The sequence below is a fragment of the Pelobates fuscus genome, chromosome 3, assembly GCF_036172605.1.
Source record: "Pelobates fuscus isolate aPelFus1 chromosome 3, aPelFus1.pri, whole genome shotgun sequence".
NCBI lineage: Eukaryota > Metazoa > Chordata > Amphibia > Anura > Pelobatidae > Pelobates > Pelobates fuscus.
In genome coordinates, this window is record NC_086319.1 from 10,001,717 (window position 1) to 10,028,983 (window position 27,267).

The 27,267-nt window shown below is 43.5% G+C and overlaps 1 protein-coding gene across 1 annotated transcript in view; it reads left to right on the top strand.

The window, feature by feature from the left end:
• The first annotated feature begins 506 nt into the window (after positions 1-506).
• The window catches only part of SSPN (sarcospan), a 34,416-nt gene continuing 7,655 nt past the window's right edge, over positions 507-27,267 (top strand). The window contains exons 1-2 of the mRNA XM_063446688.1: positions 507-1,146; positions 20,622-20,708. Of these exons, the coding sequence (XP_063302758.1) occupies positions 868-1,146; positions 20,622-20,708 (366 nt within the window). The 5' untranslated portion in view covers positions 507-867. The remainder of the gene's footprint in view (positions 1,147-20,621; positions 20,709-27,267) is intronic.

The following is a 27,267-nucleotide window of genomic DNA, read 5'->3' on the forward strand; positions in this document are numbered from 1 at the left end:
GGGCCGTGGTGCTTTTCAATAGCTGCAGATAAGGATTGATTCATTTGTTATGCTTGTTTTTCTGTCTGTGTTTGTATGAGTGTGTATCTGTATGTCTGTGTGTGTTTGTGTAGGGACATGTATATGGATTTGTGTCTCTGTATATAGGCATTTATGTGTTTGTGTATAAATGATTTTGTACATGCGCACTCAGCTAGTTTGACTATGAATGTACCTGTCCAGGTGTCATAGTTGCCAACTGTCCTGAGTTTTTTGGGATAGTCCCATGTTTAGAGCTCCTCCTATGCATTTATCATAAATGTGAGTGTCTATTGAAGTGAGTGCGTCTATGTTTATAACGTTAAGCATGTGTGTTTGCGTGGGTATTTATGTGTGTGCGTTTGTATTTGTGTATTACGTGCATGTATATGTGTGAGTGTGTGTCTATATATCTGTGTGTGTGTTTATACTCTATATCTATGTGTGCGTGTTCTTTCGTTCTAGGCCGCTGTGTCCTGCTGCAGTTGTCCCTCCGTTTTCCCCTGGACTCCCCCCTCCTCTCTGGTCTATAAGTGGCATTTAAAGGCTCCGAGAATCAGCTGGAATGCTTTCCGTATTAGTTCAGCGTTGTGTTCCCAGCCAGCTTGCAGACATTCAGGAAACTGTTCCTATCCAGCGTACAGAGCGCCGGGAGATCAGTCCCATCCAGCGTACAGACAGCTGGGAAATAAGTCCCAGCACACGTACAGACAGCCGGGAGATCAGTCCCAGACAGCGTACAGACAGCCGGGCAGTCGGTCCAAGCCAGCGTGCAGAAAGCAGGGGCAGCTGATCCCAGCCAGTGAGCATACAGCCTGGAAACCAGTCCCAGACCCTCAGAAGCTCAGGATGGGAACAGAGGAGAAGCCCTGGGCCGTCAGCACAGCCCCTAATCCCCCGGCCACCGCAGCGCAGCCAGACAAGCCTAAGATGAAGAACAAGTCGGACAAGGAAGCCAAAACGGCCCAGCAGGAAGAGGCCCACAAGTGCTGTGGTTGCCGTTTCCCTCTCCTGGTAGCTGTTCTCCAGCTGGCCCTTGGAGTGTCTATCACAGTGGTAGCCTTCCTAATGGCCGGGAGCTGCTCCTCACTGCTAGTCAGAGACACCCCTCACTGGGCTGGGATCATTGTAAGCATCGAGTCTCCTGCATGACCCTTTTCACTAACCTCCTGCATGATAACAGCATGGACTGGGGAGTGCCCGGCTCCTGTGGGCCATGTCAGGACAGGGTAACTAACACTAAGCAAAGGGCTGCATCTTAAACAGGGTCTACGCTTCCCAGCCCCGCTATTCTGCCACTCGTGAAACTCATTGATGGGGCTTTAAAAAAAGTACCTGCCACCTTGTTCCCCCTGTGGGATGGAGAATGGCAGAATGTGGAACACTCTGCAGTAACTGCAAGCTCTGTAGTCAAAAATTCAGAACTGAAGCAAAGTTTGTAACTTATTTACATCTCGTCATCTGCTCTAGACAGCTGCACCTTTATATACAGTGTGCGGCTTTATATAGAGAGGCAGAGAAGGGAAATAAATCCCTGGGAGGGAGTAGGGTGCTTAAATATATCTTACACATAAATTACAGGGCAGAAGAGAGATCTCTGGCTGGGAACGTGCCCCTTGGCTAACATCACAGTTTGGTGTTTGTACCAATTATTACAAGTTAGTATTAGATAATCCTCTACGTCTTAATATTGAAAACCCAAACTACCTCTCCTCTCAATAATTATCTGTCCCTGTGAATAATAGGTCCCTCACTGACAGAGAACCCCAGCTAGTATTAAATGTTACATGGATGTATGTAGTGGGCATTGGATGAGATCTTCCCCTCAAACCAACCATGAATTACCCAAATAACGACAGACACTAAAACTTGGATATAACAGGCCACAGCATTTATTAAAACATCCAAATACTGTATAACGCATCCAAACGTATAAAACTGTACAGAATAAAACGATCATAAATTAACATATCGATAACGTTGCATAATGTCATACAGTATGCCCTTAATGTAGTCAAAACGTCCTAGCCAATCTAACTCACCCCTTCCCAAAGGCTCTTACCTCTCCCCTTGGCATAATAAATTCCTCTTCCCTTTGGGGATCCCCACCAGCCGCTTTTAGGTCGGTGGGGACCTAACCATAATGCTATCCACCAGCCGGCTTTTAGCTCAGTGGGGACATGTCCAACCTGGTACCCCTTAAGGTTCACCATAAGAGACTGGAGGATGAGACCCGGCCATTATCCCCATACTCATCTACCTGCAAACCATCTCCCACCCTATTTGGCAAGGACATGCCCCCCACCTTGCTGTGACAACACCCCGGGCCTAAAGCACAAAGGGAGGGTGGGCAGGAAACTGTTGCTGGCCGGGCCCCTAAGTGGCACTGAGGTCAGCTTAATTCGTCACCAACCCCTTCCTCACATCCAACACTCCCACACATAACAAACAACCAATCATGTTTCATCCATTCCCATACTCATACATGTGCCCTTGTCCACTAAGCTGCGCACTCTCCCTTGGGCCTTGTCGCCATTTGTTTTCAAAATGTATAATTTACCGACAGAGAGATACACAATATTATAAACACGCGGCCCTGTCTGACAATGTGTGATCCCGCAAACTTTCCTACAATATTGCAGGACATGCGGTTATCCTAAAATAACACCCGCTGAAAATGGACCCATTAACAAAGAATGCACATCACACTATAGAGAACTATCTGTCTGAGAACTATGGGTAATGTAGTCCAACGAGAAGGCCAAGTCGTGACATTCTAAGACTATCTCTATTAATCTATCCTGTGACCAATTCAATGCTTTCCTGATACATTAAAAAAGAAAAATCTTTCTTCCACTTACTTTCAGCCTGATTTCGAACCGATCCCCGCGTTTCGCGTGTTTTTTAATGCCATCTAGATGTAGCACATATTTTACGTGCTATTAAGGCTAGATAATGCATTAAGTGCTTGTGGTTTAGGTTGATTTTTTGAGCAGTGCATTTTGTGCGCGTTATGCAATGCTTTTACCATGAGAAATGTGTCCTTAACTTTGGTTTGAACAATGCATGGACTTTGCTCACAGCAACAATTTAGCGCCCACACACCTGAAACAGTCAATGCTGGCACGTTGGTAAAAGAATTTGGTTCTTTGAAAAGTGACCCTTGGCTTTTCTTAGAGGAGATTGTGCTGGATTTCCACTACTTGTGGGCTTTTTTGGTATCCAGAAAGGTTCATGCAGGGTCTCTGTTCTTTTTGCTGATTAATTTGTATATTTAACACAAGAAATACAAGGAAAGTGCAAGGAAGAAATCGGTCACATATTTTACAGATTTACAACTAAATCTACGTGCCATTATGTAAGAAAAACAGCAACACTCAACTTTTGCACAATCAATGCTGTTTGCGATCAGTTTTAAAATGGATTGCTTGACTGCTTAATTCGTAGGACAATAGCGAACAGCCTTTGACCTCTAATTCCTGGCTGGTGGCTTATTCAGTATACCTTTAAAGCATTCTAACTTGTCTGTGGACTGGTGCAGGACTCATAGAAAGTCTTTACACATTAAATAGTTGGGTTTCACAAGAACAAGAAAAAAATATTATCTTGTGAGGTTTAGTTTTTGTCAAAGATAAATAATAAAATGAGTGGACTTTTATATCTTTTTTTAGAATAAGTCGATTTTTGGGAGCATTTACTAACCAACGCAGTTCAAATAATCAAAAAAAATGAATGCTTGAAGAAAATTTGCAGTGATGTTCATCACATCTTACTTTTTTACTGGGTTTTAACCGTCCAAAAACAAGAAAGTGAAAATGATTATGCCATTGTTATAAATAGTGAACAAAATGCGCACAATGACTATCACAAACACAAACAAACAGTACAGTATCCATATATTTAGAACATGTGATCGGGCAATGTCCTGAAATAGTTCTCATTTCTGTGTAGTTAGGAAATTTGCTGACACATCAATACATTATTTGCAAGTTTCTATTAGTGATAAATGTATTAAACGTAGTAACGATTTGTCGATGTCTAGTTTTTAATTAGCATATTTGTCTCTAGGTTTTGCTCTCGCAGACCATCAGAGAAGGGATCATATCAAAGGAGCCCATTCACTAAATGGTCAGCCAGAAACAGGTTAATTGCAGTACGACAAACACAACACAGCAGGGCGTTGTCCCAGGGACACTGCCAGACTTGGTGAAACTGGCTGCTTTGTCCCTCCTTAATCTTCCATCAGCCCTTGCTATTGTGTAACCCCACGGCGATCCAACTGTATTCGTGAGATCTGAGCGCTTTTGGACATATTGTGCGCTCAGATCTAAGCTATCTGGGGTTATGTTGGACATATAGGTTAAACATTGTATCATATGAGTTATGTATTTTTATGTGGTTTTTGTAACAGTTTTGACTTAGAAATATTTCCTGTACCTGGAGATAATTAAGTTACCACAGCCACTTAAGCCAATTATCTCAAGGAGAGAGAAGAAGATAGACCGAACGCACAGCCTAAATTTGTGGAACTGTTTTGGGCATGAAAGCAATGCTTGCGGTCGGTCAAATGTGACTTCCATTAAACTTTTGAACCCCTGCTCTGATCTGGGTGATTTTTGGATATGTTGTTCACCCAGATCAGGGCAATCCAGGGATGTAGGATTTATGGGGATATGTTGTTGTTTTGGGGTGTTTTTGGACTTTGGGTAAAAATTTATATTTTCTGCCTGTGGTAATTGAGTTAGTCCATTGTGTTTGGTAATTGTATCACAGGCAGAGGGGAGGGTTTGTGTACATTAGCTAGGAGTGTCTAACTGTACAATACTATGTTGATTGGTTTGTGTCCTGTGCTCCACAAGGTCCACGTGGGTGGTAACCTTGTGGGTAAAATGTGCATAAAAGAAATGCCTTTGTGCTCATTAAACAGACCTGTCTAACCTTCATGAAGTCTTGGCTCATGTTTGGGGGATTGGAGAACTACCTACACTCTGGGGATTGCTATAATCACTATACTCCCCAGAGTAAGCTCTTGTAAGAGCTTGTTCCTGTTCTCTGGATTTAAAAGAGGTCTACCTACTGGAAGCTGGACCCTGGTCTTGGGTCCAGGGTGGGTGGAAGACGGCGAGACCCCAACCAAGTTGCGTCGGTTCCTGGGGTCTGCAGTAGTTATGGTGTCTGGTGGAGTGCTTGGAGCCCTCGTAAAGCACTAGGAGCATCCGTCAACGGAAGGTACCCAGTCGGGGTGCCAGGCGATCTGTTACAGTCATAATATGAGAATATATTAATAAAGGTGATCATGTCTTACAGAGTCACTCCATTTACATCTCACCCTCACCCTCACCTGGTTTAAACCTTTTATTCCTGTAAGTCCAATTGTCTTGTTTCAAGTACGTGCTTGTTAGTCCAGTTATTGTACAGCGCTTCGGAATATGCTGGCACTTCATAACAAAATAAATAATTATTGATGACAACTTCAACTCTATAGCTGTTATTAGAACATGAACTCTGCGTGGGATATTTCTGTGTGTTGTATTGTGTCTCAGCATATAATGTAGAATTCATACATGTTTCTGTAATAGTCGTGGCACGGTAACTGGGATTAACGGGCAAGTTGTTTGAGAAATCGTTTTTATAACATTTAATACGTTGGAGGAACGTTATCGTCTGGAATTTCACTGTTAGTCTTCATTGAAGCTGGTGTCTTGATTCTCCAATTCTCACCCCTTTCTAAATCTAGCTCATCCAGGTTTACTAACATTCTTGCTGCCTCACCACGTGCCTCAATGCTTGTAACATTGTGTTGTTTGTTTGTAAACCAATAATGCAGCGCCATGGTATATGTTGTAGCTCTATAAATAATAATAATGATAATTGCAAAATGAAATGTAAAATTGGGTGACCAGTAAGCAGTGTCTAATTCCAGGACTACCCCAACTAAATAAGGACACTTGTCAATTCAGCAAATAAAATGGTAAAAATTGTGGGCGAACTTTGAAATGTGCCATAATCACCATAGCAACCAACCGATTGCCACTAGTGATTGCTGCACTGTACGCACTATGTGCCCCCGTTCTAGTCATTACATCGAGAAAGTTCTCCACTTTGCCAGCAACCATGCCACGTCCACCATCACATTTCACAATCCCTGCGACATATAGGAAGTTTATAATATTTATATGTGACAAAACCCCTGTTTTGTGAATGCCAGGACCCTCTATTTCGTCTGCTGTTTGTGTAGTTACTCCTATTTTGTGCTTTTATTAAAAAACGAACAAACTACTGAACAGTCAGACCACTCTCAATAGAAGTGTGCAGCTCATTAACCGCCCAGAAGCTGCGGTTAACCACACGTATTTGATGAATGGCTGGGTGGTCGCCGTTCGTTTGAACGAACACAATTTCACGCGAACACTGCTGGGACTATCCAACTACCACCGCTTTCGTCTCTTTTTGAACGCTGTGTCGTTCGGTACATTCAATACACGAACGAGACCGATCCCAGATAGCTAAATCCATGGAGCCCATTGTGGACATATTTCTAGCGAACAGTCGGTGAACAGACTCTTTTGCTCCATGGTGTTTTGACTGTGTTCGTGGGATCTGAGCACTGTTTGGCTATATAGAGAACTCAGACCCAAGCTATCTGGGGATATGTCGAATGTGGGGGTTTCCGTATATAGCTGATTGTATTGGCCCTGTATATAGCTGATTGTATTAGCCCTGTATATAGCTGAATGTATTGGCCCTGTATATAGGTGATTGTATTGGCCCTGTATATAGCTGATTGTATTAGCCCTGTATATAGCTGATTGTATTGGCCCTGTATATAGCTGATTGTATTGGCCCTGTATATAGCTGATTGTATTGGCCCTGTATATAGCTGATTGTATTGGCCCTGTATATAGCTGATTGTATTGGCCCTGTATATAGCTGATTGTATTGGCCCTGTATATAGCTGATTGTATTGGCCCTGTATATAGCTGATTGTATTGGCCCTGTATATAGCTGATTGTATTAGCCCTGTATATAGCTGATTGTATTAGCCCTGTATATAGCTGATTGTATTAGCCCTGTATATAGCTGATTGTATTGGCCCTATATATAGCTGATTGTATTGGCCCTGTATATAGCTGATTGTATTAGCCCTGTATATAGCTGATTGTATTAGCCCTATATATAGCTGATTGTATTAGCCCTGTATATAGCTGATTGTATTAGCCCTGTATATAGCTGATTGTATTGGCCCTGTATATAGCTGATTGTATTAGCCCTGTATATAGCTGATTGTATTAGCCCTATATATAGCTGATTGTATTAGCCCTGTATATAGCTGATTGTATTGGCCCTGTATATAGCTGATTGTATTGGCCCTGTATATAGCTGATTGTATTAGCCCTGTATATAGCTGATTGTATTGGCCCTGTATATAGCTGATTGTATTGGCCCTGTATATAGCTGATTGTATTAGCCCTATATATAGCTGATTGTATTAGCCCTGTATATAGCTGATTGTATTAGCCCTGTATATAGCTGATTGTATTGGCCCTGTATATAGCTGATTGTATTGGCCCTGTATATAGCTGATTGTATTAGCCCTGTATATAGCTGATTGTATTGGCCCTGTATATAGCTGATTGTATTAGCCCTGTATATAGCTGATTGTATTAGCCCTATATATAGCTGATTGTATTAGCCCTGTATATAGCTGATTGTATTGGCCCTGTATATAGCTGATTGTATTGGCCCTGTATATAGCTGATTGTATTAGCCCTGTATATAGCTGATTGTATTAGCCCTGTATATAGCTGATTGTATTAGCCCTGTATATAGCTGATTGTATTGGCCCTATATATAGCTGATTGTATTAGCCCTGTATATAGCTGATTGTATTGGCCCTGTATATAGCTGATTGTATTGGCCCTATATATAGCTGATTGTATTGGCCCTATATATAGCTGATTGTATTAGCCCTGTATATAGCTGATTGTATTGGCCCTATATATAGCTGATTGTATTAGCCCTGTATATAGCTGATTGTATTGGCCCTGTATATAGCTGATTGTATTAGCCCTGTATATAGCTGATTGTATTAGCCCTGTATATAGCTGATTGTATTAGCCCTGTATATAGCTGATTGTATTGGCCCTGTATATAGCTGATTGTATTAGCCCTGTATATAGCTGATTGTATTAGCCCTGTATATAGCTGATTGTATTAGCCCTGTATATAGCTGATTGTATTAGCCCTGTATATAGCTGATTGTATTAGCCCTGTATATAGCTGATTGTATTATCAAACATTGTTTTAAATAACTATTTAAAGTGTTTGATGGTTGACAGCAAACAGTTTTTATTGAATAGACGTTTGCAGAGTAAACAGCTTAATGAATTATATAAGGAGAGTTGGATAATGTGTTGTATATTGTTTATTATTATGGAGGCATTTCTTTACTTTGAAAGCTGACAGATTTATCTCTTTTCAAACTAATTCTTATAAACCTACATCTGCTCCACTGTATTAGGACTCGTCTATTCCAAGCTGATATTTCTCTGTGATATTTTTAGAGAAATTATTATTACAAGAAACTCTGGAATTCAGCTCATAAAAAGCTGATTTACTGTTATATCAGATTCCGTAGAGATTTTTTAAATAAATTGTAAAGATTTTTGTAAAATCTACAAATACACAATATTCAACACATGAATTGTTAATAATCAAAGTAACAGCTTATTGATCCAAATCGAAATAATTCCTTTTATTTGTGGCAAGTTGGAAATCACTTCGAATGTGGTTCTTAACTTAAAAGGCTGAATTTGATGGACTGGAGACAATGTTTTTTATAAATTATATCTCAGTCTTTTCAGTGTACAAAGGGTCCCAACACATAAGGAAATATTCATATAAGACACCAGTATCGATATTAAAAATAAAACAAATAGATTTGCTTTTATAGTTCTTGTTAAATCTTTAATATCTATATAGCCTTAGTTGGCAGCTGTATCTTTACTTTAAATAAGAGGTCAGTCATTGCACAGTTACAACCGTGGAAATGAAAGTAGTGACCTATAAAAAGCCATAAAAATCCATCATTTATTATGAAATAAAGTGAAGAGATCTTCTCCTTAAAATAGTAAAATGCTAACAGGGAACTGTGACTCAGAGTTCTTGCAAATTGTTTTTTTTTCTGAATATTCAGAGTTCCTGACTAACAGTTAAAAAAATAAATCAAAATATTCCTAATAAGACATGTTTGGGTCAGGGCTTGAAATGATGAGAACTTGATATCAATTAACTGTAGTACCGCTTGTTTAATTCTAATTTTGTGTAAATACAGGCAAAGGTTAAATATAAACTGAAAACATTTAATAAACGTTTGGGAAACACAAATATTAAACATGATGTCCTTAAATCGAGAGGGTCACTATTTGCACCACAACCACAATGGCTGAGCCAATCCCTACGCTATGGACATAAAAAGCATTGTCTCAATCGCTGCTGAACCATAAAGACTTTGGGTGCGGGGAAAGCCCCCATTTATGGTCACCCCCTAAATGTTATTGGTGATAACCCACAAACACTTTTCAGTTTTAAAACCACTATTTTAGTAAATTGTAATTATACGATAGGCTGTAATAACACTGTGACAAACCCCTGTTTTATGGATACTAGTGGCCTTTTCATATGCTGTTCGTGCATTTAGCACTATTTATTCCCTTTTATTTCGTTTAACGAACAAACTGACAAACAGCCAGACCACCCGCAAGTGGAGTGTGCAGCCTATTAACCGACCAGAAGCTGTGGTTAACCGCAGCTTAACTGACGAACGGCTGGGTGGTCGCCATTCGTATGAACGAACACGTGGCGGCGGCCATCTTAAACTGTCGAACGCCCAGCGGTGTTTTGTCGTTGAACGCATGGAACTGTATTCGGACACTGTTTCACACGAACACCGCTGGGACGTCCAACCTTCCAGTCATTCGTTTCTGTTCATACGAACGCAGCGTCGTTTGGTACATTAATAAATCTCGAACTAGACCGACCCTGATAGCTAACCGCCATGGAACTAATTCTGGACAGATTTATGCTGAACGGTCGGTGAAAGCCTACTAACCCCATGGCGATTCGACTGTGTTCATGGGATCGGAGCACTTTTCGGATATATTAAGCACTCAGATCCCAGCTATCTGGGGATATGTCGAATATGGGGGTTCAGTGATGTGAAATATGAGTTATGTATTTTAATGTATTTTGTTACCTTTGTAAAATGGAAATATTTTCTGTACCTGGAGATAATTTGTTTACTACGGCCACTTAATCCAATTATCTCCAGGATAGAGAGGAGGGATTTTACTGTTTATCTGGGAGTGTTTTACTGTATGTTGATTGGTTACTGTAAATTGTATTCCAGTCCTCCACAAGGTCCATGTGGGAGTGCCCCTTGCTGGAGGACCTGCATAAAAGGCCAAGCTGTGGCAAACATTAAACAGATCGTTTTACCCCTTCATGAAGTCTTGGCTCATGTTTGGGGGATTGGGAGCTATAATTCACTATACCTTCTGCTACACTTGGATTTCGGGAGATTCTGCACGGATATACTCAGCTGGAGTATAGGGGATCCGTTACAAACACAATAACCTATAATAATACGATACGCTGTTATGATACAATAAGCTGTAATAATACAATAACCTGTAATAATACAATAACCTGTAATAATACAATAAGCTGTAATAATACAATAAGCTATAATGATACAATTAGCTATAATTATACACTGAGCTGTAATAATACAATAAGATGTAATTACACACTGAGCTGTAATATTACAATAAGATGTAATAATACAATAAGCTGTAATGATACAATAAGCTATAATGATAAATTAGCTATAATTATACACTGAGCTGTAATAATACAATAAGCTGTAATAATACAATAAGCTGTAATAATACAATAAGATGTAATTACACACCGAGCTGTAATATTACAATAAGATGTAAGGATACAATAAGCTGTAATAATACAATAAGCTATAATAATACAATTGGCTATAATTATACACTGAGCTGTAATAATACAATAAGCTGTAATGATACAATAAGCTATAATGATACAATTAGCTATAATTATACACTGAGCTGTAATAATACAATAAGCTGTAATGATACAATAAGCTGTAATAACACTAAGCTGTAATAACACAATAAGCTCAGGGCCGGTGCAAGGATTTTTGCCGCCCTAGGCAAAATAAAAATTTGCCGCCCCCCCCCATGTGACATCACAATGCCCCACCCATATGATCTGCCATATGAACTAACGCCAGTGCTGCACACAGTGTGTGTTTACATTAAAAGGCCTGCAGGGACCAGCTATAGACACCAGAACCACTTCATTAAGCTGCAGTGGTTCTGGGGACTATAGTGTCCCTTTAATGTGAGGTAAATTAGAGATTAGTGTCACTAATAATATGCTAGATTGCCTACTAACAACCAGATGATGATGGGCACTGGCTGCAGTCTGGCTCCACTGGTCTGGTGTAGAACCGGATCTCTGGAGGCTGTTTGTAACTGCGGTCACAAAATTCAATGTTCTGGGAGAACAGGAAGCAGCTCCATTTTTTGAGGCCCCTTACACAGCTCAAGGTCTGGGCCCCCAGGGCCTGACGGTGAGTATGCCCATAAGGCCCACCCATAAGTCCACCTACATGTTCCACTCATGAGTTCGCTCACAGGGAGTGTAGTGTGTAGGGGATGTGTTATGTGTTATTGTAGAGGATCTAATGTGTGTGCTTATGGAATGTAGTGCATAGGCATACCAGTTTGTGTAGGTGATGCAGTGTGTGTTTGTGGTTGTGTGTAAGGGATCCATTGTGTGAATCTGTGTTTGTATGCATAAGGGATGCAAGGTGTGTGTCTGTAAGTGTGTGTAAGAAATTAATTGTGTTTCTGTGTGTATGTAAGAGAAGCAGTGTGTGTGTGTGTGTTTGCATGTGTGTGTGAGGGATGCAAACCCCCTAGGGGTCTCTTCTCACCCATCCACCCTCCCTGTGTTCTCCACACCTCCCCTTCTCCTCATCTCCCCTTTTCCTCACCCCCTCTCCTGTGTTCTTGTCACCTCCCCCCATGTCTTCTCACCTCCCCCCCGTGTTCTCCTCACCTCCTCCCGTGTTCTTCTCACCCCCTCTCCCTGTGTTCTTCTCACTCCCCCTCCCTGTGTTCTTCTCACTCACCACCCGTGTTCTTCTTACGCCCCCTCCCCTCTTCTTCTTACTCCCCCTCCCCCTTTCTTCTTACTCCCCCCTCTTTCTTCTTACTCCCCCTCCCCCTTTTTTCTTACTCCCCGTCCCCCTTTCTTCTTACTCCCCCCTCCCCTCTTCTACTTACTCCCCCCTCCCCTCTTCTTCTTACTCCCCCCCACCCCTCTTCTTCTTACTCCCCCCTCCACTTGTCTTCTTCTTACTCCCCGTCCCCCTTTCTTCTTACCCCCCTCCCCTCTTCTTCTTACTCTTACTCCCCTCTTCTTCTTACTCTTACTCCCCTCTTCTTCTTACTCCCCCCACCCCTCTTCTTCTTACTCCCCCAACCCCTCTTCTTACTCCCCCCTCCACTTGTCTTCTTCTTACTCCCCCACCTTCACTCTTCTTCTTACCCCCCCCCTCCCCTCCCCCAGTTCTCCTCCTAACCTCACCTCCCCTGGAGCGTGGCCAAGCTCCTCTCCGGTGCGCGGTACAGGCGTTTGATCCCTGTGCCCGGCCGGACTGACAGGAAGTGCACACTTAGTGTGCACTTCCTGTCAGTCCGGCCGGGTTGCGGACCGGAGAGGAGCTCGGCCACGCTACGGGGAAGGGGAGGTGAGGCAGTGCGGCAGCCGCCTGAGCGCTCTCTATAGAGCGCTCAGGCGGCTGCAGCATTTAAAGGGCCGGCGATGGGGGCACATGGCTCCCCCTCCTAGGTGGATGCCTAGTTTGCCTTATAGGAAGCGCCGGCCCTGAATAAGCTGCAATAATACAATACGCGGTAATAATACAATGAGCTATAACAATACAATAAACTATAATACAATAAGCTGTAATAATACAATGACCTATAAAACAATGAGCTGTAATAACACAATAAGCTGTAATAATACAATGAGCTATAATAATATAATAATCTGTAATGATACAATAAGCTGCAATAACACAATAACCTATAATAATACAATAAGCTGTAATGATACAATGAGCTGCAATAACACAATAACCTATAATAATACAATAAGCTGTAATGATACAATGAGCTGCAATAACACAATAACCTATAATAATACAATAAGCTGTAATGATACAATAAGCTGCAATAACACAATAACCTATAATAATACAATAAGCTGTAATGATACAATAAGCTGTAATGATACAATAAGCTGCAATACCACAATAACCTATAATAATACAATAACCTGTAATAGTACAATGAGCTGTAACGTGTTGGTTGCTGGGAATGCCCCCATTTATGGTCACCCCTTAAAAACATTATTGGGGATAACCCACAATCACTTGTTAGTGTCATAACCACTGCATTAGTAAGTAATAATACAATGAGCTGTAATAATAAAATAAACTATAATGATACAATAAGCTGTAATAATACAGTAATCTATAACGAGCTGTAATGATACAACAAGCTGCAATAATACAATAAACTGTAATAATACACTGAGCTGTAATAATTTATTTATAAAATATTTTACCAGGAAAGATACATTGAGATTTCTCTCATTTTTAAGTATGTCCTGGGTCCACAAATCATTGCATTGATACAGTTAGGGTACAATAAAATACAGACACAATATTAATACACAATATATACAGAATTTAACATAGAACAGGTAGGAAATATATAATCAACCATGACAGGTGCATTCTGTTTTGAGGTATGTAGAGAGGGATCTCTTAAAGGACTTTAGGCTTGGGGAAGATTTTAAATTGTGTGGGATTTGGCTCATGTTTGGGGGATGGGATAACTCAGGGATCGACAAATCCCAGGCGCCAGGTCACCACAACGACTAAAAATGTTGCCAGGGCGCCTGGGATTTGTCAACTTTTTCTCTAAAACGCCTGGTTGGGCAAATAATGGAGCCAGACGTCCACCTGTGGGAACATGTAGGCGGCCGGCTAAGTGAGCGTTGTAGCCGGCCGCCCTAAGCTTTATGGAGGCGGCCGGCTAAGTGAGCGTTGTGGCTGGCCGCCTGGAGCTTCATGGAGGCGGTCGGCTGAGTAAGCGTTGCAGCCGGCCGCCCTGGGCTTTGTGGCCGGCTCAGTGGAGCATCAGGGCGGTCGGCTGGGGCACCGTGAGAGGGAGCAGTGATCTTCCAGCGGCTCCTCTCTGCTCCCTCGTGCTGTTTTTGATGCCGGGAGCCGGAATATGACGTCATTCTGGCCCCGGCATCACAGGGAGCAGAGAGGAGCTGCATGGTAGAGTACTGCTCCCTCTCACACAGGAAGAGAGAGCAGCCCCACTAGACCCCAGGGAACACCCACTCAGCACTCCCAAAAGGTAGGGAGACTGGGTGGATAAAAATACAAAAAAAAATAAAATTTGTGTTTGAGAAAGTGTATGTGTGTATGTCAATTTGTGTGTGCCTATACCTCTGTCAGTGTGTGTGTGTGTGTATGCCTGTGCGTGTGCCTATGCCTCTGTCAGAGTGTGTGTGTGTGCGCGCCCCTGTCAGTGCGTGCGCGCCCCTGTCAGTGTGGCGCGCCCCTATCAGTGTGGCGCGCCCCTGTCAGTGTGTGTGTGTGCGCGTATGCCCCTGTCAGTGTGTGTGTGTGTGCGCCTATGCCTCTGTCAGTGTGTGTGTGTGTGTGTGCCCCTGAGTGTCTGTGCGTGTATTTCTGTTTAGGTACCTGTGATCACAATTGGTGTTTTTACTCTTTTTTTCCCACGCTGTGCAGGTTTTGCCTTGGCGTTTCCCGCCTCCATTGCCGAGTTCATCATTCTTTTTGATCTCAGCTAAGCTAATGCTTTCCCATAGGAAAGCATTGGGAGGATATTGCGCATGTTTTGTATGGATAACATTCAGCGCGTCCACGCAGAGCACTGACACAGGACTCTCTAGTGGCCGTCTGAGTGTCAGCCACTAGAGGTCTTAGTAGGCAGCAATGTAAACACTGCCTTTTCTCTGAAAATGCAGCGTTTACATTGAAAAGGCTACAGGGACAGGTTATAGGCACCAGAACCACTACATTAAGCTGTAGTGGTTCTGGTGACTATAGTGCCCCTTTAAAAAAAACAAAAAAACCTGGCTCCTAACTTTTTTAGCTGGCTCCTAGATTCCAAGCAAATTTGTCAAGCCCTGGTATAACTACACTCTTGGGGATTGCTATAATCACAATACTCCCCTGAGTATAAGCTCTTGTAAGAGCTTGTTCCTGCTACACTCTCTGGAATAGGAGAGGTCTACCCACTGGAAGCTGGATCCTGGCCTTGGATCCAGGGTGGGTGAAAGACGGTGAGACCCCGGCGCAGCTGCATCGTTTGAAGTGGGCTCTGCAGTGCTGATGGTGTGGATGGTTGGAGTGCTTGGAGTCCTCGGCAAGCACTAGGAGCAGCAATTGGCGGAGGTACTCGGTCGGAGTGCCAGCTGTCCGTCACAAATACAGTAAACTATAACGAGCTGTAATGATACAATAAGATGTAATAGTACACTGAGCTCTAATGATACAATAAGATGCAAAAATACCGCCATCTATAATGAGCTGTAATAATACAAGCTGTCATTATAACGTTAGCAAGCTGTAATGATACAATAAACTGTAGTGATAGAAGAAACTATAATAATACACTGAGCTGTAATAATACGATAAGCTGTAATAATACAGTAACCTATAATACAATAAACTGTAATAATACAATACGCTGTAATAGTACAATGGGCTGTAATAATACACTGAGCTGTAATAATGCGATAAGCTGTAATGATACAATAATCTGCAATAATACAGTAACCTATAATACAATAAACTGTAATAATACAATAAGCTGTAATAGTACAATGGGCTGTAATAATACACTGAGCTGTAATAATATAATAAGCTGCAATAATACAGTTATCTATAATGAGTTGTAATGATGGAATAATAAAGTTAGCAGGCTGTAATTACAATACATTGTAGTAATATAATAAGTTATAGTGATACAATAAGCTGTAAGGACATGTAGATAATACCAGGTGGTAAATGATAAAGTTCCCGAAATAAGGGTCGTAACATAGAGTTTTCAATAATTAAAAAACAGAGACACTCTGCGCTTCTTGGATTGTGAGGTCTCAATTCAGTTTAAACATGTAAAAAAATCTGGATTGGCATAATGATACAATGTGTTTTTTTTGTGGTTCAGCTCCAGAATTGGGACCGCCCCCCATACCTCATTAGAACCCTGGAACGTTGATTATCATACGTGTGAAACCGTAAAGGAAAAAATTAATGAGTGCTTCCCCTGGGTGACGGCCATTTTGTCCCCCTAACAAAGATAGAGGGACGAGGTCGTTGAACTCTTGGAACTCTTTTCGGATAAACGACCTTGAGAACATTGGAGAAACTGTGTGCCCTGAACAGCTAGGATATTGCTCTTCGGGAGAACGAGATTATCAACCAGGGGGAGCATTTGCTCCCTGGAAGCAAGGGAATTCCCTCGATGGTGTTCGTATGGGGAGCCCCGAACAGAGACCGTTCAGGGCATCACTTTCTATGGAACTGTTTTGGGCTTCAACCTCATGGCCAACCGGTCAGTTATTCTACCGAAAGGATCTGAGCGCTATTTGGCCAACTTGGGCACTCAGATCCAGGCTTTCCTGGGATATGACACTTGTGTGTTTCCTGCTTATATTGGGGATACTTTTGGGGGATTGCAATAATATTGTGAATGGTTCCCTGTAACTGGGAGATAATTGAGTTATAGTTTTCGGACTCAATTATCTCCCAGATCTAGGGACGCCAGGTAGTGGCTATGTTTCTGCATGGAGACCCCTTGCTGGGGTCTGTGTTTTGCCTGAATAAACCAAAATAAACCAGAACTGTGTCTCGTCTAGTTACTGGGGGAATACAAGCTTAATCACACAAGATTCCAGTCTGGCTGAGAGGGAGAATAGCGGAGGTAATCAGTCGGGTTACCCGGAGTCAGCTACACCGATAATGTTTGTTTTCTGCTAAAAATAATTGTTTAAATTGTAAGGACATCTCAGGAAATGGCACTTTTCGTGCACACTGCCCTGTCAAGTGTTCAAGTCAACATCATAATGAAAGAGACAACAAAGAATTGAAAGCTGTGTAAGTGTCACAGGACACAATATAAACACGTTTGATGCGTGCTAATGATCAGGCTGCAGGAAATCGCCTGTTTATATATATATCATGTATATTAATAGTTCATCCAGTCTGGGGAATATATTAAACGTGTACATGGGGGAGAGGGGAGGATAAAATATTGCAAATCATAACACCCCTGGCTGCAGGACACGCTCTGTGTGCTGTATGGTGGGTTATTACCCAGAATCCCTGGCTGCAGGGGGCGCTTTGTATACTGTGTGATTATGGGGTAATGCAGGTTACATAGTTACATAGTTACATAGCTGAAAAGAGACTTGCGTCCATCATTTGTTTTTTGCTGTTGATCCAAAAGAGGGCAAAAAAACACAGTTTGAAGCACAATTTTGCAACAAGCTAGGAAAAAAATTCCTTCTTGACCCCAGAATGGCAGTCAGATTTATCCTTGGATCAAGCAGTTATTGCCCTACATTGAACGATTATATCCTTGAATATTCTGTTTTTGCAAGTATGCATCCAATAGCTGTTTGAACATCTGTATGGACTCTGATAAAACCACTTCTTCAGGCAGAGAATTCCACATCCTGATTGTTCTTACAGTAAAAAAACCTTTCCTTTGCCTTAGACGAAATCTTCTTTCTTCCAGTCTAAACGCATGGCCTCGTGTCCTATGTAAAGTCCGGTTTGTGAATAGATTTCCACACAATGGTTTGTATTGGCCCCGAATATATTTGTATAATGTTATCATATCCCCTCTCAGGTGATGTTTTTCTAAACTAAATAGGTTTAAATTTGTTAACCTTTCTTCATAGCTGATATGTTCCATTCCTTTTATTAATTTTGTAGCCCGCCTCTGCACTTTTTCTAGTGCCATGATATCCTTCTTTAGAACAGGTGCCCAAAATTGCACAGCATATTCAATATGTGGTCTTACCAGTGATTTATAAAGAGGCAAAATGATATTCTTGTCCCGAGAATGAATGCCCTTTTTCATGCATGACAATACCTTACTGGCCTTGGCCACTGCTGATTGACATAGCACATTGTTGCATAGTTTGTTATCTATAACAATTCCCAAGTCCTTTTCGTGTGTTGTTATCCCTAATTCGCTTCCATTAAGGGTATACGTTGCTTGTGTATTCTTTACGCCGAAGTGCATAACTTTGCATTTTTGAACATTACATTTCATCTGCCATTTGAGTGCCCAGTCCCCTATTCTATCTAAATCTCTCTGCAGCAAAGTAATATCTTGCTCACATTGTATTAGTTTACAAAGTTTTGTGTCATCTGCAAACACTGAAACATGACTTTCAATGCTGTCTTCAAGATCATTTATAAACATGTTAAATAGAAGGGGTCCCAGAACAGACCCCTGAGGGACACCACTTGCCACCTCTGTCCAGCTTGAAAATTTACCATTAACGACAACTCTTTGTACTCGGTTTTTAGGGGGAGCTCTGTATACTGTGTGATTATGGGGTAAGGCAGGTTATTACCCAGAATCCCTGGCTGCGGGGGGAGCTCTGTATACTGTGTGTTTATAGGATAACGCGGGTTATTACCCAGAATCCCTGGCTGCAGGGGGAGCTCTGTATACTGTGTGATTATGGGGTAAGGCGGGTTATTACCCAGAATCCCTGGCTGCAGGGGGCGCTCTGTATACTGTGTGATTATGGAATAAGGCGGGTTTATTACCCAGAATCCCTGGTTGCACGGGGCACTCTGTATACTGTGTGATTATGGGGTAAGGCGGGTTATTACCCAGAATCCCTGGCTGCAGGGGGAGCTCTGTATACTGTGTTATTATGGGGTAAGGCGGGTTATTACCCAGAATCCCTGGCTGCAGGGGGAGCTCTGTATACTGTGTGATTATGGGGTAAGGCGGGTTATTACCCAGAATCCCTGGCTGCAGGGGGAGCTCTGTATACTGTGTTATTATGGGGTAAGGCGGGTTATTACCCAGAATCCCTGGCTGCAGGGGGAGCTCTGTATACTGTGTGATTATGGGGTAAGGCGGGTTATTACCCAGAATCCCTGGCTGCAGGGGGCATTCTGTATACTGTGTGATTATAGGGTAAGGCAGGGTATTACCCAGAATCCCTGGCTGCAGGGGACGCTCTGTATACTGTGTTATTATGGGGTAAGGCGGGTTATTACCCAGAATCCCTGGCTGCAGGGGGAGCTCTGTATACTGTGTGATTATGGGGTAAGGCGGGTTATTACCCAGAATTCCTGGCTGCAGGGGGAGCTCTGTATACTGTGTGATTATGGGGTAAGGCAGGTTATTACCCAGAATCCCTGGCTGCTGGGGGCGCTCTGTATACTGTGTGATTATGGGGTAAGGCAGGTTATTACCCAGAATCCCTGGCTGCTGGGAGCGCTCTGTATACTGTGTGATTATGGGGTAAGGCGGGTTATTACCCAGAATCCCTGGCTGCGGGGGGCGCTCTGTATACTGTGTGTTTATAGGATAACGCGGGTTATTACCCAGAATCCCTGGCTGCAGGGGAGCTCTGTATACTGTGTGATTATGGGGTAAGGCGGGTTATTACCCAGAATCCCTGGCTGCAGGCGGAGCTCTGTATACTGTGTGATTATGGGGTAAGGTAGGTTATTACCCAGAATCCCTGGCTGCAGGGGGCGCTCTGTATACTGTGTGATTATGGGGTAAGGCCGGTTATTACCCAGAATCCCTGGCTGCAGGGGGCGCTCTGTATACCGTGTGATTATGGGGTAAGGCGGGTTATTACCCAGGATCCCTGGCTGCAGGGCGCGCTCTGTATACTGTGTGATTATGGGGTAAGGCGGGTTATTACCCAGAATCCCTGGCTGCGGGGGGCGCTCTGTATACTGTGTGATTATGGGGTAAGGCGGGTTATTACCCAGAATCCCTGGCTGCAGGGGGAGCTCTGTATACTGTGTGATTATGGGGTAAGGCGGGTTATTACCCAGAATCCCTGGCTGCAGGGGGCGCTCTGTATACTGTGTGATTATGGGGTAAGGTGGGTTATTACCCAGAATCCCTGGCTGCAGTAATATTTTGTACATTTGTTATTATACTTTTTTTTATAAACCACATTTACATTCCGCGGCTGCTGTTCATGGGTGCATTTGGAACAAGCGACTTGGTGTAATGTAAATAAAAGACAATAGTAAATTTGACATTCAGATCCAGGAGGAGATGAGGGCCTTATTCTCGGAGCTTACAATCTAGATGTAATTTATTATTTAGATTGCAATCGTGAAGTGATTATTTTAAGATTTACTAAACATGTCCAAATCCTGATTTTGTTTCCAGGTGAGCACAGTGGCCATACTGGGTTTGTTCCTGCTATGTCTGCCATACCAACCCTATGAGAAGACATCGTGTCAATTTGCCCTGAAAGTGAGTAATATTTCTCCATTTATTTTATTAAGAGTAACAGACACATGCAGTGGGTTTACTAATGAGATAATATACAATGCATTATACACGTAGGGTAAATATGACTGCTTTCACATGGGAGGGGGGCTGTTAATGAGTTAATCCTTCTCCTGTTAGTTTGTTTGTAATTAATCACACAAACATTGAGTGGTTTCATCACTAAGTTGGAAATCGGGGAAAATCAAAAGGGAAATGCATTTTTTATTAAATAAATAGTTAAATTAGAGAATTTCTTTACCTCAACTATTTGGTCCAAGAATGCATACCCCTTTGTCAATTTTATTCACAAACCAAGTGAAAAGTGGTCAACAGAAAGAGAACAGTAAAAAAAAAAAATCTATAATTATATATTTAATAGGTACCCGCCCCAACATATCTCATATCTGTTACCGGCCAATCATGTTTCTCTCTGAGAGAGTACTGCCCGCTCCTCCATATCTCATATCTGTTACCGGCCAATCACGTTTCTCTCTGAGAGAGTACTGCCCGCCCCTCCATATCTCATATCTGTTACCGGCCAATCATGTTTCTCTCTGAGAGAGTACTGCCTGCCCCTCCATATCTCATATCTGTTACCGGCCAATCATGTTTCTCTCTGAGAGAGTACTGCCCGCCCCTCCATATCTCATATCTGTTACCGGCCAATCATGTTTCTCTCTGAGAGAGTACGGCCCAGCCCTCCAGGATCCACAGCTATTTGTTCTCTGTATTAATAGTAAAGCAGAGGCCGCACTCATAATACAATGATTAATTAATTTACTTTCAGTATTTACCAACATTTAATGGTGATATAGTCAGGGAAGCAGGTCTCAGTTTAGGAGTAAAGAAGAGGACATTGTCTATAAAAACATGTAGCGAGACTTACGCACACGTGACACACACTCACACACAGCCACGTGATGCTACCCATCCCTGTTTATTAATTAGTCATGAGACCCAAAGCTGACAAGGAATGTTTAATACTGTGTGGAGCCCTCTCTGTGGGTGCTTGGCTGCACCCTGGGGTCTGTCATGTGACCCTCGTACATCTTAATTACATTATCTGCTATTTAATTAGAGCCTTCACATAATCCTCTGCAGGCTGTTACAGTCAGGATTATATCAATATGTTAATATAACAGTGCTGCATTGTACAACATATAAATAATAGAATTAATGTGAGTTAACATTAAAATGGATTTAATTCAGTAAACTGTGAGAACACAACAGTACATTTAGGCCCAAAGAACCCAGCTGTAGAAAATCCCCATCTTGGTGGAGTTGGATCATTTTACCATTTTGGCTCTTTTACAGTCAGCAAAATGCGTGTGAGTGTAAAGTGAGTGCTGTGTGAGTGTAAAGTGAGTGCTGAGTGAGTACAGTTGATCCTGAGTAGGGGATACTAAGTGAGTGCTGTGTGGGTGTAGAGTGAGTACTGAGTGGGTGCTGAGTAGGGGCAGGGCCGGACTGGGAATTAAAAGCAGCCCTGGAAAAAAATATTTACCAGCCCCATAATGCGTTGCGCCAGCATAGTGTGCAGGTACAGAGTTAGAAAAGAGAACTTAAATTTAAAAACTATTACTCCAACGTAAAAAAAAGCACTCATAGGCTTCAAAATAAACAAAAGTGCTTATTTATTTTAAGCAGACGTGCCTTTGCATGTAATCAATGTTTCAGTCCAACTACCTTGACATATTAAGAAAAGCTTGGTAATGGGACTGAAATGGTGAATGTATGTAGGGCACAACTGTAAAAAATTGACGTTATCTTGTTTATTTTGGGTGCGCTCTTTACTTTAAATATGTTATTGTGCTGGAGTATGCACCTAGCAACAAGACTCGGACAATATCTGCTCATTACATATGGTACATATTAATGACATTTCTCGTATTATGCATATATAAATGTACATTAAAGGACCACTCTAGTGCCAGGAAAGCATACTCGTTTTCCTGGCACTAGAGTGCCCTGAGGGTGCCCCCACCCTCAGGGACCCCCTCCCGCCCGGCTCTGGAAAGGGGAAAGGGGTAAAAACTTACCTTTTTCCAGCGCTGGGCGGGGAGCTCTCCTCCTCCTCTCCGCCTCCGTTCCTCCCCGTCGGCTGAATGCGCACGCGCGGCAAGAGCTGCGCGCGCATTCAGCCGGTCACATAGGAAAGCATTCATAATGCTTTCCTATGGACGCTTGCGTGCTCTCACTGTGATTTTCACAGTGAGAATCACGCAAGCGCCTCTAGCGGCTGTCAGTGAGACAGCCACTAGAGGAAATAGGGGAAGGCTTAACTAATTGATAAACATAGCAGTTTCTCTGAAACTGCTATGTTTATAAAACAATTAGTTAACCCTAGCTGGACCTGGCACCCAGACCACTTCATTAAGCTGAAGTGGTCTGGGTGCCTAGAGTGGTCCTTTAACATATGTGTAAATATAATAGGTATATATATATATATATATATATATATATATATATATAAAAAACACGAAAAATACCGGCAATCAAGGATTTTCAGCAAATCAAATCTTCATTTATTTCGAAGAAAAGAATCGACGTTTCAGCTCCTCACAGGAGCTTTCATCAGGACAGCTTTCATCAGGACAGAGCTGAAGTGTCGATTCTTTTCTTCGAAATAAATGAAGATTTGATTTGCTGAAAATCCTTGAGTGCCGGTATTTTTCATGTTTTGTATTATTCAGCCACCAGAGCACCAGGTATTTTTTTCTTATTGTCATGGTTGGAGTGCAGGGGCTATCTAGATATATATATATATATATATATATATATATATATATATAAATCTAGTATACATGTATAATATCTAATATACATGTCATATACCAGTGGCGGATCCAGAGCCTGATCCCGGGAGGGGTACTTATAGATTATTTAAAGAAAAAATCCATACACAATAACCACTACTGCTCTGTGTAGTGGTTATGGTGCAAGGTGTGCCGGGGCCCCCTCACAGAGTAAGTAGTCAAACCGTTTAAGAACTGTTTGACAACTTACCTGGGGTCTGCTGGGATATGGGGCTGTATTAGGGTATAGGAGCAGTGGTGCAATGTGTGAGGGGTGCAGTGTGTGTGAAAGGTTCAGTGTATGTGTGTGTGGGGGGGTGTAGTGTGTGAATGCGTAGGGTGTGTGGGGAAATGTGTGTATGGGAGGGCTGTGAATGTGTGTGTGTGTGTGTGGGGGGGGCAATGTGTGCATGGGGGCAGTGTGTGAATGTGTATGGTGTGTGTGTGGGGGAAGTGTGTCTATGGGGCTAGAGTTCACTCTCAACACTGCGACCACCAGGAATTCATGGTGGTCGCAGTGGTGAGATTGAACTCTAGCCCATAGCTCCAGGGCTAGAGTTCACTCTCGTGAGAGCCGGAGCATTGCCGTGGTAACCGCGGCAACGCTCTGTGCTCGTGCGAGAAGGACGCAGAGGAGCCGGCTGGCAGTGGAGAGCCTCATGGGGGGGGGGGGGGAGTCTCCCCTCTCCTTCCCAGTCTCTCTCTTCCCCCTCTGCCTCTTTTTCTCCCCCTCCCCTTGTGTGTCTCTCTCCTTTCTCCCTCTGTCTCTTTCTCCCCCATTTCCCTGTGTTTCTCTCTCCCCCACATCTCTCTTCCCTCTGTCTCTCTCTCCTCCACATCTCTCTTCCCTTCTGTCTCTTTCTCCCCCTTTCTCTGTGTGTCTCTCTCTCCCCCACATCTCTCTTCCCCTCTGTCTCTCTCCCCCCCTTTCCCTGTGTTTCTCTGTCCCCCATATCTCTCTTCCCCCCTCTCTCTCTTCCCCTCTGTCTCTCTCTCCCCCTTCCTCTCTCTCCCCCTCTGTCTCTCTCTCTCCCCCTCTGTCTCTCTCTCTCCCCCTCTGTCTCTCTCTCTCCCCTTCCTCTCTCTCCCCTTCCTCTCTCTCCCCATCCTCTCTCTCCCCATCCTCTCTCTCCCCATCCTCTCTCTCCCCATCTGTCTCTTTCTCACCCTTTCCCTGTGTGTCTCTCTCTCCCCCACATCTCTCTTCCCCTCTGTCTCTCTCTCCCTCTTCATCTCTCTTCCCCTCTGTCTCTCTCTCCCCCTTCCTCTCTCTTCCCCTCTGTCTCTCTCTCTCCCCTCCCTCTCTCTTCCCCTCTGTCTCTCTCTCTCCCCTTCCTCTCTCTTCCCCTGTCTCTTTCCCCCCCTTTCACTGTGTGACTCTCTCTCCCCCTTCCTCTCTCTCTCCCCCTCTGTCTCTTTCTCCCCCTTTCCCTGTGTGTCTCTCTTTCTCCCCCTTTCCCTGTGTGTCTCTCTCTCTCCCCCCTCCCTCCACCATCTTTCTATTGCCCCTTTTTCCCCTCTGTGTCTCTCTCTCCTTCCCCCATCCTTTCCCAGTGCCCCTCTGTTTTATTTCCCCCCTCCCCTCCCATTTACCTGAGAGGAGTCAAGGACTCAAAGGGGCCGGCCGCACTCCACGCTGGAGCCGCCGGACCGGGTGGCAGCCTCGCCGGTCCGGCGGCACTCCTGTCAGGATGTCACTCAGGCAGACTCGCTGAAGGCTGTTGGAGGAGGGAGGAGCATGTCTCTGTACCATGCTCCCTCGCGGTTCCCACAATTCTCTGCACAGAAACCGCGAGGGAGCATGGTACAGAGACATGCTCCTCCCTCCTCCAACAGCCTTCAGCGAGTCTGCATTAGTGAAAGGAGTGCCGCCGGACCGGCCACCCGGTGGCACATACTTGCTCAGAGCAGCCCCCAGGTGCCGCGGCCCACCGGGAAAATTCCCGGTATCCCGGTGGGCCAGTCCGGCCCTGAGTAGGGGCTGTGTGAGTGTAGAGTGAGGGCTGAGTAGGGGCTGTGTGAGTGTAGAGTGGATACTGAATGAGTGTTGTGTGAGTGCGGAGTAGGGGCTGTGTGAGTGTAGACTGGGTGCTGAGTAGGGGATGTGTGATTGTTGAGTGGGTGCTGAGTAGGAACTGTGTGAGTGTAGAGTGGATACTGAGGGAGTGCTGTGTGAGTACTGAGTGGTTGCTGAGTAGGGGCTGTGTGAGTGCTGAGTAGGGGCTGTGTGAGTGTAGAGTGGGGGCTTTGTGAGTGCAGAGTGGGTGCTGAGTAGGGGCTGTGTGAGTGCAGACTAGGGGCTGTGTCAGTGTAGAGCGGATACTGAGTGAGTGCTGTGTGAGTGCAGAGTGGATGCTGAGTAGGGCATTCACCTTTACAAGGGAACAGCAATCAGGGCTTGCGGTCGGTCTAGTTCGGTAGTTTAAAAGCGAACAAACTACCGAACTTAGTCGATAGTCTTACCCTGGAGCTTGTTCCCCTTGCACATGGGAACGTTTCCACCGAACAGTGTCTTTCTAAGTGTTGTCGAACCGAACGCAGGCGAGTCCAGCAGTGTTCGGAAGTTTCAGTATCCGAAAATAGTTCCATGAACTCGACGACCAAACACCACTGCCTGCATTCATGCGCACAAGATGGCTGTCACCTCGTGGTCGTCCATAAGAATTGCGGCCACCCAAACGAACACTTAAACACTGAGGTGGAAATTGTTACAAACGAGCAATTAGGCTTAACAAGCTCCAGGGTGGTCTCCGGTTTGTGCGGCTGTTCAGTTCCCGAACTATATAGTCCAAATACACGAACTGAGACTTTTAGCAAGCAGGCTCCTCCAGGAACTCGTGGTAAACTCACTTGAAAAGGGGAGTTTGTCACACCGTATTTTAAATTGTTTCTATTTTTTAGCAGATTATGCCGTGTCAGCTTTGGGAGACGCCATCTTTATGATCCAGAAGGACCCATGTGTAACATTTTGAAAACATCTGTAATTCAAGATATGGGCAGAAAAAGAACATCCGTAGATTTCAGTATCCCTTTCAATACTGAAATCTAACGTCTTCAATACTCAGAAACATGTCATGACCTATCCAGGCTTATAAACCGTGTGTTGCTTCTAGCAATCTTCTCGGGGTCTGATATGCACATAAATACAGCAAGGTTTCAGTGATATTTGAATCCTAAACCTCCAACTCTTTCATTAGTTTTACCCCACCGGGATAGACAGAGGTAGTTAATTTGTGGAACGCCCTCTCTTGCAGCCACACGTCCTAAAGAAGCATCACCATATGTATTATCTACCATCAGCACAAAACCATGGCCACACATTTATTCCACCAATTTAAGGACAACGTAATAATAGATTCTCTGATTATTCAAAATCATCACTTCCACACTAGCGTTCATCAGTACTCGTTGTAGCGGAGCACGGGTAACCTGACTGGTACCTCCGCTAATTCCTTCACTCAGCCAGACTGGAACCATTAAAACCTGCAGACATCCATTACCCCAGTAACCAGACAAAACATAGTTCTGGGAGTCAACTGCTTTATTTCCGACCACACACAGCTTTTATGCACAGACCCCTACATGGGGTCTCCAGTACAAAAATATAGGGGTTTCAATCCTAGGATCCTCTGTGCCTGAGAGATAATTGCGTGAGAAAAACCTATAATTCAATTATCTCTCAGGTACAGAAAATCTATCCAAAATATACAGTACCCCAAAAGTGCCCCCACCATAACCAGGAGCCA